Source organism: Notolepis coatsorum (assembly GCF_963971535.1).
Source record: "Notolepis coatsorum genome assembly, chromosome: 1".
NCBI classification, from domain to species: domain Eukaryota; kingdom Metazoa; phylum Chordata; class Actinopteri; order Aulopiformes; family Paralepididae; genus Notolepis; species Notolepis coatsorum.
In genome coordinates this window covers 89,696,009-89,709,929 of record NC_140165.1, presented here as the reverse complement: position 1 = coordinate 89,709,929, position 13,921 = coordinate 89,696,009, and the positions used below count along the sequence as shown (strand labels likewise).

The following is a 13,921-nucleotide window of genomic DNA, read 5'->3' as shown; positions in this document are numbered from 1 at the left end:
CATAGTCGTAGTACCCTTTTTTTTATCTATTTTTTTCTCCCCCTTTTTTCCGTATTTTTTCTCCCATCCCAATTTAGTCGTAATGCCAATTCCCTTCATGGTCGTTGCGCGCATTTGTCCCCCACTTGCCGGCCTAGGGAGGGTTGATAGATACTATCATATGTCTCCTCCGATACATGTGGAGTCAGCCAGCCGCTTCTTTTCACCTGACAGCGAGGACTCTCACTGGGGGAGTGTAACGCGTGGGAGGATCACACTACCTCCCCCAGATTCTTTCCCTGCTGAACAGGCGCTCCGACCGACCTGTAGGAGTTGCTGTTTACAAACGACAAGGATACACACCCCACCGGCTTCCCACCCGCTAACACTGCAAATTGTGTTAGTAATAATAATACTTTATTTGTATAGCACTTTTCATACAGAAGTTGCAGTTCAAAGTGCAGTAAAAAATATAGGCATAAGCGAGCATGAGCAAGGTAAGGTAAATCACAGTGTTTCACATTAGGACCTAGTATCCCAATAGGTTCTCTGTTTACAGTTTCATTCAGTACAAAAATAGTTTAAAATGATTCGGTTTAGAAATAAACTAAGAATTATAAAATGGAACAGACATACAACAGGGTATTTAACATAGAAAAGTGATAAAATAGTTAAATTTTGGATTACAACAGAGCAGTGCTCTAAGATATTCAAGAGGCTTTCACAATTATTACATTTGGTAGTAATAATTGCACAGTCTTAAATTCATCAGCAGGGCCGGGGGTGAGGTAGGTGGGGGCGAGTGCAACGCGCGTAGGAGGAACGCTATGTTCTGTTCTTATCTCTCGACTCCCCGGCGTGACCTTGTGAGTTCTAAAGGCTCCAGCACACTTGAGTGGGGGGGGGGGGTGCATCAAGCAGCGTCGGATTGATGGGCAGCAAGTCTCTTTACAAGTTCCATGTGGAGGGCTTCCAGTCTGTCCATAGCTATCTCCATATGGTTATCGTGTTTCCGAATTAATCTTGTACAGATCCAGATCCCGATAACTATTGCTAGTTGGTCCATATTGTAGTTTGAGTAGGGAGTCAAGTCCGTTGAAGAAGGTAGAATCGACACGTCTAAACCGGTTATAGGGAGGCAGTGAGGGCTGGTGATAGGAACGACCTCGACAGTCTGGGGAGTGGAGATGTGAGTTGTCTCGGCAGAGAGGAGGGAGGAGATAGAGAGATAAAATTTGCATAGAATCGAAACATGAATTTGATAGGAATCTTCATTTAAATGCCTGAGCAAAGAAGTAAGTTTTAAGCTGTCTTTTGAAGATATCTAGTGAGTTTGCTTCTCTGATGTTTTGGGGTAGTTTATTCCATAGTTTTGGGGCATAGTTGATAAAGGCTGCATTACCGATCCCTTTTTGACTGTTTCTGGGAGCCTCTAGTAGTCCAGCAGTTGATGATCGCAGTGTTCTTGCTGGCCTGTAATTTATTAGAGTGTTGGTGATGTAGCTAGGTCCCTGTCCATTTAGAGCTTTGTAGGTAAGGAGAAGGACCTTAAAGTCAATTCTAAATGTTACAGGAAGCCAGTGTAAAGCAGCTAAGACTGGGCTAATGTGCTCTCTCCTTTTGGTTCTAGTTAGCAGTCGGGCTGCAGAGTTTTGGATAAGCTGAAGCCTCCCTGTGGTTTTCTTAGGGAGACCCGTGAAAAGTGCATTACAGTAGTCTAACCGGCTAGATATGAATGCATGAATTAGCTTCACACCATCGTTTTGATTAATAAATGGTCGTACTTTTGCTATATTTCTGAGATGGAAGAACAATGTTTTTGTCACTTTGTTAATATGAGAATTGAAGTTCAGTTCTGAATCTATGATAACCCTGAGACTAGTGACCTCAGATTTGATCCAAGGGGTTAGTCCTCCCAGGTTCTTTATTAACGTTTCTTTTTTTGTTTTGGGGCCGATAATTAGAATTTCAGTTTTGTTCTCGTTTAGTTTCAGGAAGTTCTTACTCATCCATTTATTTATTGCCAGTAAGCAGTCGGTAATGGAGTTAATCGCTGTATCATTTGGTTCAGCAGATATGTACAATTGTGTATCATCCACATAGCTATGGAAACCTACATTATGTTCTCTGATGATATCACCCAGCGGTAACATGTAAAGGGAGAAGAGTAAAGGACCTAAGCAACTCCCTTGTGCAACTCCATAGTTGTTGTCATATATCTCAGACATGTGGTCTCCTAGTTTAACATAGAATTTCCTCCCTCTGATGTATGTTTTAAACCAGCTCAGTACATGGTCTGAGAAACCGACAAGGTTTTCAAGACGATCAATTAGAATATCGTGATCAATTGTATCAAATGCTGCACTGAGATCTAACAGGATAAGGAGGTCACTGATTATTTTGGTGAGGGCAGTTTCAGTGCTATGGTATTTTCTGAATCCCGATTGAAATTCTTCTAAGATGTTGTTTTCTTCAAGAAAGGAATTCATTTGAACTGAAACTATCTTTTTCGAGTACTTTACTAATGAATGGTAGGTTCGATATTGGACGATAATTTGCCATTACATTACTATCCAAGTTAGGTTTTTTTAGTAGTGGCTTTACAACTGCTGTTTTAAAGGCATCTGGGAAAGTACCGGTTCTAAGGGAGGTGTTTATGATATCTAGTATGGACGACCGACCAAGCCGGAGGTACCGCTGACAGCTGGATTTGATACCAGAGTCTCTGTGGTGGTAGGCAGGCATTTCCTCACATTCGAGCAGGTCCGTCTGTATGTGTGTAGCGCCCCCCCCCCCCCCCCCCCCCCCCTCCGCTCTGACTTTTATTGGCTCTGATTGGGTAAACAAAGCCATGTGCATCTGTGAAACCTGAAACCGCGCCGCGCGTGTGTGTGTGTGTGTGTGTCCATGCGCACACCTCTTATTTCACTTAATTACTTACTAAAATGAGGATACTCTTCCGTAATGCACACGCAATAGCGAAAAAAATCAAGACCCTACAAAGACTTCACTTGGATGTGCGAGTAAGTTGATTGTGTTTTTGTTATAGTTCCGCATGTTTATATAGGTGTGTCGGCTTTCACTTTACGTTATGTTTGTAAAGCCTGGATGTTAACGTTAGCCAGCTAGTGCAGAACAATGCTCGAGAAGTCGAGGAGCCTTTTCTCTCTCTGTGTGTCTCTGTCTGTCTATCTATCCGTCTGTCTGTCTGTCTGTCTGTCTGTCTGTCTGTCTGTCTGTCTGTCTGTCTGTCTGTGTGTGTGTGTGTATGTGTAATTAGCCGATAGTCGACTATGATTCTTTTTTTATCCGTTCAGAAATTAGTATTTTAGAGAGATCCGGGTAAACCGTGTGCCAAGAAAAAAACTCAATTTCTCCATTTCCTCATCCAAGTCAATTAATTCGAAATTTGTTTCACTTCCTGTATTTGCTCGTAAATGTTCACCTAGATCCCTGAATCGCACACCCCCACGTGCTATATCATTGGAAAGCTACACTAATTCGCTACAACGCTGACCAATCATTTTCGCAATCGGCGGAAGATTGACATTTCTGGAGCCTCGGGAGTCCGGGAGAGTAATCTGACGCGTGTGCTGAAAAAATTACACACCAGACATATCAGCATGTAACTCGAGAACCGAGGGTACCGGTCCCAAAATGACATGTCATAAATCAAGCTCTCCAGACTGTCTGACATAATTAGCATATTTGTTTTCAAACATATTCAAGAGTAAACATCATAACCATTTCACAACAGCAGTCATAGTGTATATTTTCAGCAATACGTTTGTTTACCAATAGGTTAAAGTGTTATTAGTGAGATTATCGTTTTTGAAATGTGTTGTGATCGCTGGGATACGCTATTTTGAAAAAGCGACCGTCGCTGAATGTAGTCATTTTGAGAAGAGGACATCCAGAGGTCTCAATGAGCGTTGGCATTTTTTTAAACTACACTTCTCAACGGCCTCTAGCTGCCTTCAAACAAATGACTAGTGTATTAAATTTTTTCATTTATATTATTATTTGGGATTATATACGACAAAACTGAACGTTATTGGCATATATTGGAGCGCAGTTAGTTTGTCTCCCCTATTTTGAACATTTAGCAACAATCCGATTTGAAATCAGTTTTAAAATGGCTGAGCCGTCGCAAGAATAAAAAACCTACTGTACATAGATTTCATTCTGTTCTTCATGCACGCCTGGTGATACTAAATCCAAATGTAACTCTGCCATTTGAAAGGGGATATTTGGCCCGATCCATAGTGTGCAAGTTGGCTATAATAACATCATTTATAGGCCTCATATTCTATATTCTATAATAATATTTCAAATTGCATGGGTCCAGATGGCAGAATTCAGTACTGTATCTACAAAACCTTCTGTTTAATCATCTTCCCTTTATTCATTTCCTTAGGTTTTTGTACACGTGATCTCAACAAGGTACTGAACGAGCTCAGTGGCAGTTTCTTATGTCTGGAAATTTTTTGCATGGTGTTATTCACTGTCAAAGATGCAAAGAAAAATCATAATTCATATTCTCCTTTGTTTCATCACAATTTAAGCAAGCCTAGTAATAGACACAGTATTTCTGACACTGGGAATACATTCACTGAGGTCCATAGATCTCTCTAGATACCAAGAACATGCAAATGGACCTTGTAAAAGTGGAGCAATATTCCATTTACTTGTGTATTTTAGGTGGATTTTCAAAAAATAGGGCTCTGGGCTTAAGAGGTTAAGACAATCAGGAATCTTTGAGTAAACTTTGAGTAACATTAAGTATCTTGAGGCTGAAACCAGCATGTCCTCTTTTTTGGAAATCAAAATATGGTCACCCTACAGTGTAGCTACTATTTAACGTTAGCTCACCAGTAGCCTGCATTACTTTTAGAGAACACACAGCGTAGCTGCTAGTTAACCAGCTCACCAGTAGCCTGCATTACTTTTAGAGAACACACAGCGTAGCTGCTAGTTAACATTAGCTCACCAATAGCTTTCATTACTTTTAGAGAAAACAGTGTAGCTGCTAGTTAACGTTAGCTCACCAGTAGCCTGCATTACTTTTAGCGAACACACAGCGTAGCTGCTAGTTAATGTTAGCTCACCAGTAGCCTGCATTACTTTTAGAGAACACACAGCGTAGCTGCTAGTTAACCAGGTCACCAGTAACCTGCATTACTTTTAGAGAACACACAGCGTAGCTGCTAGTTAACCAGCTCACCAGTAGCTTTCATTACTTTTAGAGAACACAGTGTAGCTGATAGTTAACATTAGCTCACCAGTAGCCTTCATTACTTTTAGAGAACACATAGCATAGCTGCTAGTTAACCAGCTCACCAGTAACCTGCATTACTTTGAAAACAGTAAAACACAGAGCGTAGCTGCTAGTTAATGTTAGCTCACCAGTAGCCTTCATTACTTTTAGAGAACACACAGCGTAGCTGCTAGTTAACATTAGCTCACCAGTAGCGTGCATTACTTTTAGAGAACACACAGCGTAGCTGCTAGTTAACGATAGCTCACCAGTAGGGGTGGGAATCACCAGTTTCATCACGATACGATACAATATAGATTCTTTGGACAACGATACAATATCGTTGCAATTTCCTGGTCAGATGCTTGTGTACACTTGGTCTCTGATTAGTAACTGAGCACTTTTTCTGTGATCACAGAAAGACATGTTCATTTTTTACAACTCGACTCAATCCGAGTTACTTAGCTTATTGTTTCTTCTCTTAGAATAATTTCCACAACACTACCTAAGACTAATAGTCTAGTTTTCACACTGTCACCCCAGTGTTCATAAGGGTAGCTCCATGGTCAATTACCTTGCTGTTCAATTATTATTAGGGATGCACCGAAAATTCGGCCACCGAAAATTATCGGCCGAAAATTGTTAAAAAGGCTCTTTCGGCTTTCGTGACCGAATGTCAAATAAGGTGTTGTTGTGATGATGTAATCAAAACGTGACTACAGACATAGCATGCGCAACATGTAACGTGAGCAGCTTGGCAGCTCTTCCTGCATTCTACAGCCTGTGATAACTAACTCCTCTTGGGAGTAGGGATGCCCCCCGAAACCCGGTTCTAAACTAAATTAGAAAAAACCGGAGTATTGATAAGCTCCGACGTTAACGATACTGCTATCGGTAGTCTCTAGGAGCGGATTAGCTACGGAGCTAACAGTTTACCATCCATCTGCGACGCAACGGTGGCAGCAACAGTGGACACGGAGTAATGTTAACGTTATGTCGAGTTCATACTACACTACACGTATGAACTCGACATAACGTTAACGTTACTCCGTTTCCATGAAGTGTTTAATTAGCAGCAATCTGTTTAAAAATTTAACGTTAAACCGGAAATGGAAATGAGGACAGGAAGCCGTCATCAAATCGTTGTAGTCTTTTAGTCTTATTAACTAAAAGATTTTAACAAAATAAAAAGCAGCAGCACTATTGCATAACTGAGTCATGTTTGCTATGTATTTCTTTCTTTAGGGGAGTAGGACATTTGTTTCACAGTTTTAGCATGATGTTTTATAGATGGCTAGGTTAAACACAGGTTTTTGTTTTTAAGAGGGGGGGTTTGATTTGATTGAAGTTTATTTCAAATATGCAACACAACAAACAAACATCAAGTACATCAACACCTCTCGTGTGTGTGCGTGTCTTTATGCAGATCTTTATACAGTTTTAAAGCACCTTGGCTTTGTTCTGAATGCACTTTGTTGTAGTTATCCTACAGAGAAAAGAAAATGCATTTGACTTTAATGCACATTTTGTTGTATGCAAAGAGAAAATGTTTAAATTGTACAATCTTTCAGCAGTCTGTCTGGAATTAATGTATGCATTCAAAAGTGCTGAATAAATGTTTTATGGGCCCATAAGTGATTATTAATATTATTTAAGTTAAGTTTTGCCATAATCAGGTAGCAAAAAAAAGAAAATAAATACATTATATATATATTTATATTAATCATTTTCGGCCTTTCGGCATTCGGTTTTCGGCCAACTGTTTCCTATTTTCGGTATCGGTTTCGGCCAAGAATTTCCCATTCGGTGCATCATATTTTTATTGTTGTGTAGTAAGTCTAGTTTGGACTAATAGTCTAGTTTTCACACAATATTAACTTCTGTGGCTGCCGATAATGGCTTATCCTCGTTTTCTGGTGATGATGAACCTATGTACAGGAATGTGGGAAGGGCCAATTGTAGGCTCGCCACCACTGAGCTTTTAATTAGAAACGTATGGCCCTCCCCTTGCGTCTGTATGTAGGTCCAATATCACCAGGAAATAAGGATTGGCTTATGGAGTTAAAAAACATTTTTATCAGGAAAGACTAGGTTTACATAGTTGAATTATAGCTTTTATTTTCACATAACAAAAGAAATCACTGCAATTATAGTTACAAGAAATGCACAACATAATTTGTCCTTTTCCTGTAAAATCAACTGAAGAGTTGCATACTGAAACGGCACACATTGTATAAACATTTTAATGAGAGAACTGTGTCAAGTCCATGCTATGCCACAAATTAATTGGCACACCAACATAATAAAAAAACAAGCAATACTCTCAGTAAGTACATTGTATATCATATTTCACTGCTTCATGTGTAACGATGTGGGAAATGGCAATTACTGGCAAATGGACAAGACAAACTGAATGACATAATTCTCTGGGATTGTTTAAATCTGTTGTTTTGGTGCATTAATTTAGTCTATGATAGTGATGGATAAAACAGCGAGATGGCGATCCCATTCAACTCAGTGTCAGCCGAAGTGAACGTTTCCACACTTGGCACCAATGAGCGTTCATGTACTACACAGTGAAGTGATCACCCTTCCTTCTTTTATAGTTTCCTTGTTGAGAACTCAAAAATACATCTTGTTAAGTCCATGAGGGCTCAGTCCACAGGTCTGTTGCTTGGACATTGAATTGGGATGTAGCCTTTTCAGGCTCAGTCCATCTGCTCTAACTGGGGTGTCCCCCATCAGAATCTCTTCAGAGGTAAACTTCTGCCTTCCATCTTATCCTGTTTTATCTTCACCTTTTATTTCTTTGGAAAGCTTTTCTTGCATTTCTTTTTTAAGTGTAGGGCTTGGATTTCTTCTTCAAATGAGTTTACCAATGTCCTTAACATCCGTCTTTGGCTGGCTACTCACACACTAACAACACGTGACTCACAAGAGGAGTTTTCAAGGGGCAACATCTAATCCACTGTCCATGGTGCTGAACTGGACAGTGGAGAGGTGCTGAACTGAAAAGTCTAATTTCTCTCTCTCCAACATTCAATTATACAAAAACAAAGACTGAAACAGAATGTTTAATTCTCGTATCATAGAATTGTTATGCATTTTACTAAATTTACTTGCCAATTGGCAATATATTAATATTGTGTGGGCCAGATGGTAAAAAGGGCTGCCAGTTGACGTTGCATGACCTAATAGATCCACAGTCACTCACTCACTCACTCAGTTTCCCCTCATGAAAATCTGTCCTCTTGCTTCCCCTCTAACACTATGGGTCCTTGATGAAAAAGTAACACAAACGTCCATGTGGAGGGTCTAACAAACTTTGAAGCGGACAGGAGCTCAATGGTGTGTGTCAAGCTAGCGACAACAACAAAAAGAGTTCTGGTCAGAATCTTTCAAAATAAAAGCTGCAACAAATATGTATTTTCCGCTTTTTCTGGATGATAATATAATTCATTGTTGTTTTTCTTAAAGCAATGTTGTCCGTAGAGGAATTTCAATCAATAAATCTACATTTTCTCACAGCGGGTACAGTGGAAATCCTTTTTAAGTAAGTAAGCATGCTAAGTTGTTGCATGAGAACACAGTTTGATACAAAAAAGATTATAGGAGAGAAGGTTATATACAAATATACTGGAGCAAAGGAAGGAGAAAGAGAGAAAATAAAGATATGAAAGTAACATACTGATATCCTGATGGTCTTTGGGCTCCTCCTTCAGCACAGTGGAAATATCCTGATGGTCTGTGGGCTCCTCCTTGGGTGGGTCTAGCGGGTCCTGAGCCTCTTCCTTTTTAATCATCAGTAGGTCACTGGGTGGTTCTGGGACAGAGGGAGACGGACACCAAGTATTTATATTGTGCCAGTATTATTAACTATGTATATTCATACTCCAGTGGTCCAGGGATTTTCCTGCATAGATAAATTCCCGGGCAGCCTCCATAAAAATGTATAAAATAAAGTGTAATCCCAGAAAAGCCCAGTCCTCAGTGCCTGAGAGCAACGGTCTAATGTACATTCATGAAAGACAACGTAGTTGCTTTGATGAAAAATATACAAAAGCAAATTATAAGAAATAAATAAAACTTCAAATGAGGCAAGTTTATATATATATATATATCATGTTAAAACTTGCATTTTGTGGAGATTTACACAATACTTTCTTTACACAAAGCTCTCATAAGTATGTCATTATACAGATATCTCATATCTACAATTCATATTATGTATGTAAATGCTCCACTTGTTTTGTCTACTCTCCTGTATAAATACTTTGTTAGCTCACCGTTCTTTAGAGATCTAGGGCCTGTAACCCAGGTCTCTCCATGTTGCTGTAACCAGGTCTCTCCATCATCTACCCAGAAGACAACACTGCTTCTTCATTTGTGATTCAGTGGTGGTTAGAACACAGAACCGTACATTACTGCCACCTAGTGGAAAGAGTGATTGATTGATTGATTTTATTGTGGATTAGAGACATCATCCAAGGGATAAAAACATGATAAAATGCAAGCACTTATTTATTCCCATCATGGTCCCTGGTATTAAAAAACCGGATATACATCAACATAAAACATAAAACATTAAGATACAATATGCATATACAGTTGAAGATAAAAGAATAATAAATAAATATGCTACCCTCTCTTTCCTATGCCGATAGCCATGATCGTACATACTTTTTGAAACCAGTTAACCCGGGGGCCTGTTTGATGGGGATCAATAACCCCTGGGATTAAAGCAAAGAAAAATCTCCTGACTGAACTTTTTTTCAGGCTAAGTCATATTCTTATTTTAACCTCCACTGTATTTTTTTTTAAATAGCGTTAGTGTTTTAAGGATGCCTACTTGTTTCGGTTTCGTCGATAATCCAAAGTACAGTTACCCCCCCCCCCCACCCAACCACCTCCAATGTACAGTTTCCCCCCCCCTCCACCCAACCTACCCAACCTCCTCCAATGTAGTTTCTTCGTCAAATGTATATACTCTCTTTTTTTAGACTCTTATTGTATCACAAACAATACTGTATTTGTAAATCTGGTATGTCATAAATGTATAGATGTAGCAGTATTGTCTATCTGTATGTCATGTGTGTCATATATGTTATATTATCATACTGGCCAATCGCGTCTCGCTCTTCGCCATAATGAGATATCTCTTATCTCCAGCACCTACTGTGCTCATGAACAAACGATTGCACTCACATGCACGTGACGAGGCCACGCCCCCGCATTCTACTATATGACGCCAGACATGGTCACGCTGCAGTGCACTCCATGAACTAGTTATGAAATGCAGAGAGAAATTACACAATGTTGGGTTTTCGCCGGAGATTCGCCAGCCCCTGGAATCTTCTCGGCACATCCTAACAGCGCATGGGGCCTGGCCTGGGGTTTCCTCGTCTCGTGACAGCGGATCGAGGGACGTCGCGCGGCGGCTAGCTGTCGGGCTAGGTCGCGCACAGGTAGGGCCTGCGCTGCCAGGCATCAATGCTAGAGTTTGTGATACTGCTCGTTGTCCCGTGAGACAACCGAGTTGTGTATTGGCGCAAGGGGCAGGATATCTGGGTAAACGTTGTCGTCATGACTCTGAGTTGGATGTTTTCCCAGCTATCCTGGAGCGTGCAGCTAATGCTAATGCTACGATGCTGGGTCACTGTTCCTTTGTTCCCCGCCGTGGGCTGTCACCACTCTTCCCTCCTCTTAACCGGTTCATTGCTGAAGGTCAGTCGGTATCTAATGTGGGGGTTTTTGCTGAGGCTTATTTACCCCTTTTATGGGTGAATGGGCTGACAACAGGGCGTAAGGCAGGTGTGCCCTGGCTTGAGAGCCAGGTAGCATCGATCCTTTGCCCTGGCATGGTTGAACGGTGTCCCACCCGGAAGCCGACGCCTGAGGGCGAGTCGGCCCGGCAGGTGGTGGTATGGACTGATGAAGTTTATACCGCCACAGGATGGAATTTAGCAGCGACCAGTGTCATTGTTCAGTTGACTGTTTTTCTGTCCACATTGGTGTCGGGTAGTGGGGCTGTAGGGCCAGCCGACGCCGAAAACATTACACATGTTTTGGGGGTTATAGAACTTTTAACTCAGTCGCAGGCTATAACCGCAGGGAGGATCAGGATGCTATCAACTCTTATTCACAGGCATCTCTGGTTGGAGCAGTCTTCCCTTAAGGAGGAGAAAAGGTTTCTCCTCCTTAGGGCTCCCCTCTCCGCAGAGGGACTCTTTGGTCTTTCCGCGGAAATGCTGGCGGTATTTGACCTGGGCCCCACACCGCCTCGCACCACGCAGCCAGAGGTGAGAGCGCGGCCTCGTCAACGACTGTGGCGAGGCCCTCAACCAGCGGCCATGTTTCCCTCGCCTGAGGTACCCTGGACACAACGAAAACAGGTGATCGCAAGGCCGACAGCCTTGGCGGCCGAGGGATCGGCTACATTAGATGAGCACGCCCTAAAAAAACGTCGCCGTCTGGCTGTGTCTAGCTCGCTCTCCGGTCACTCCCCCCCCCCAACACCAGCGGGATAAGGGCTCTGATTTGTTTCCTTTGGTTGCGGGCCGTGTGCCTTCAATGAAGCGCAAGCGGCCCCACGTTTCGCTTCTCATGGGGACAGGGGCTGACACCCAGTTGATGGCTAGGCCTGGGTCTGTCCGTGAGAATGTTGTGCTGTCAAGCGGCTCCCACGCCACGTGTTCTGCGTCTGTGGTTGGTGAGCCTGGTGTTATATCTGTCAACAAAGGTTGTCAGCGGGGGGGCTCGAGGCCTCTTGAGGCACAGCGCGGTTCCCCCAACCTCGCCTCACGTTAGTGCCTCCCACGGCCGGATGACCGGCAGTGGTTAGGCAGGCGCGCGCGATTTGAGCGGTAGTATTATCACTGCAGGGCTACGGTGTGTAGAAACCCACCCTATCGGGCAGTGTGGGGACCTCACACCTTGCATGTCCAGCTGTAGAACAGTTCCTCAGCAATCCATGCTGGCGAGGTGTTCAGTGGGGGAGCTTTTGTCACCCAGTGTGATGTCAGCTTCCCGCGTATCAAACCGGCCCTTTCTGTCTGGGTCCCTTCTTGGGTGCGATTGCCTCGTTGGTAGTGTCAGGGTCCGATATCCCGACTCCACAAGACACCCTGCTCGCGCGGTTGGCGGGTCCAGGGTTGGCAACGCACAGCGGGTGGGACCGGGCCGCCTATCTACGGTTCCTGGCGGACCAGTGCCAAGTGGCGGCAGGTGCGCTTTGGGATTATCATCACATATGGCTACAGCAGTGCCATATGTCGAGGTGGATGGAGAGAACGCTGAGGCAGGGGCTTGTGTTGCAGTTTGCGCTACCCCACCCTCCGTTTTCAGGTTTGGTGCAGACCTTGTTGTCAGGGTCAGCAGCAGTGACAGCTCTGGCCGACGAGATCCAATCTGTTAGCGAAGCAAGCCATAGTCGTGGTCCCAAGGGAGGACGCGATGTGTGGCGTTTACTCCCGGTATTTTCTGGTGCCCAAGAAATCGGGAGGTGTCAGACCTATTCTGGATCTGTCTGCGTTCAATCGGCTGATTGTGACGAGGCGTTCAGGATGTTGACCGTCAAACACCTGATAAGCTCCGTCAGAGTGGGAGACTGGTTCACCTCCATAGACCTGAAGGATGCGTACTTTCACATCCCGATCTTCCCTCACAGGAAATTCCTTCGCTTCCTCTTTCAGGGTGTGGTGTACGAATACCAGAGGCTGCCGTTCGGCTATTCTCTGGCCCCCCGCACATTCACCAAGTGCGTAGAGACCGCGCTGGAGCCTCTACGTCGTCAGGGGATAAGAGTTATTTTCTATCTCGACGACATTCTGCTCCTCAGCCGGTCGGAGGAGGTCGCCAGGTCTCATACCAGGCTGGTGGTGGAATTCCTCACCAGTCTGGGTTTTGCTGTGAACTGGGAGAAGAGTACTCCTCTTCCCAGTCAACAGGTGGAGTACTTGGGCTTGGTTCTAAGCTCAAGGCCCATGAGGGCAACCCTCTCGGAGCGGCGGCGAGTGGCTATTCTCGACGCGCTCAGGGGGCTCCGTCCTGGCAGGGCGGTTACGGTGCTGTCCATGATGCGCCTACTCGGTATGATGGCATCTGCTCACTCTGTGGTCCCTCTTGGCCTCCTCTTCATGAGGAGGATACAGAGGTGGTTTTCCAGTATGGAAATAGACCTGGTGAGAGGCAAGTGGAAACGACTGAAGGTTCCTGTGTCAATACTGGGGGATCTCGACCACTGGGGGAGGACTGGTACCCTCACCAGCGGGATCTCCATGGGCAGCAGGCTATCACACGTCACGGTCTTCACCGACACCTCCCTCACGGGATGGGGGGGGGACATGTCGGACCAACGCAGTTCAATGCTACCCGGTCTGCACTGCATATCAATGTGTTGGAATTGAAGGCGGTCCTTCTGATCCTCAAACGGCTCGGCCACCTGGTGGTGGGCGAGCACGTGTTGGTCAGGATGGACAACACGACGACAGCGTCGTATATCAACAGACAGGGTGGAGTACACTCCATCCGTCTGCACCGGGCAGCGGTCGAGCTCTGGCTGTGCAGCCTGAGGGCGCTCTACATCCCTGGCAAGCAGAATGTGGGCGCGGATGTGATGTCGTGGGGCGGTCCACATTCCGACGAATGGGGACTACGTCCAGACATAGTCAGACAAGTCTGGGACCA

General features: G+C 44.0%; 1 protein-coding gene across 1 annotated transcript in view; it reads right to left on the bottom strand.

The window, feature by feature from the left end:
- The window catches only part of LOC311241725 (uncharacterized protein), a gene marked incomplete at its 3' end in the record, with an annotated part of 81,198 nt that overhangs the window by 27,962 nt on the left and 39,315 nt on the right, over positions 1–13,921 (bottom strand). The window contains exons 3-4 of the mRNA XM_084330609.1: positions 9,523–9,591; positions 8,925–9,059 (exon numbers count right to left, since the gene is read on the bottom strand). Of these exons, the coding sequence (XP_084186735.1) occupies positions 8,925–9,059; positions 9,523–9,591 (204 nt within the window). The remainder of the gene's footprint in view (positions 1–8,924; positions 9,060–9,522; positions 9,592–13,921) is intronic.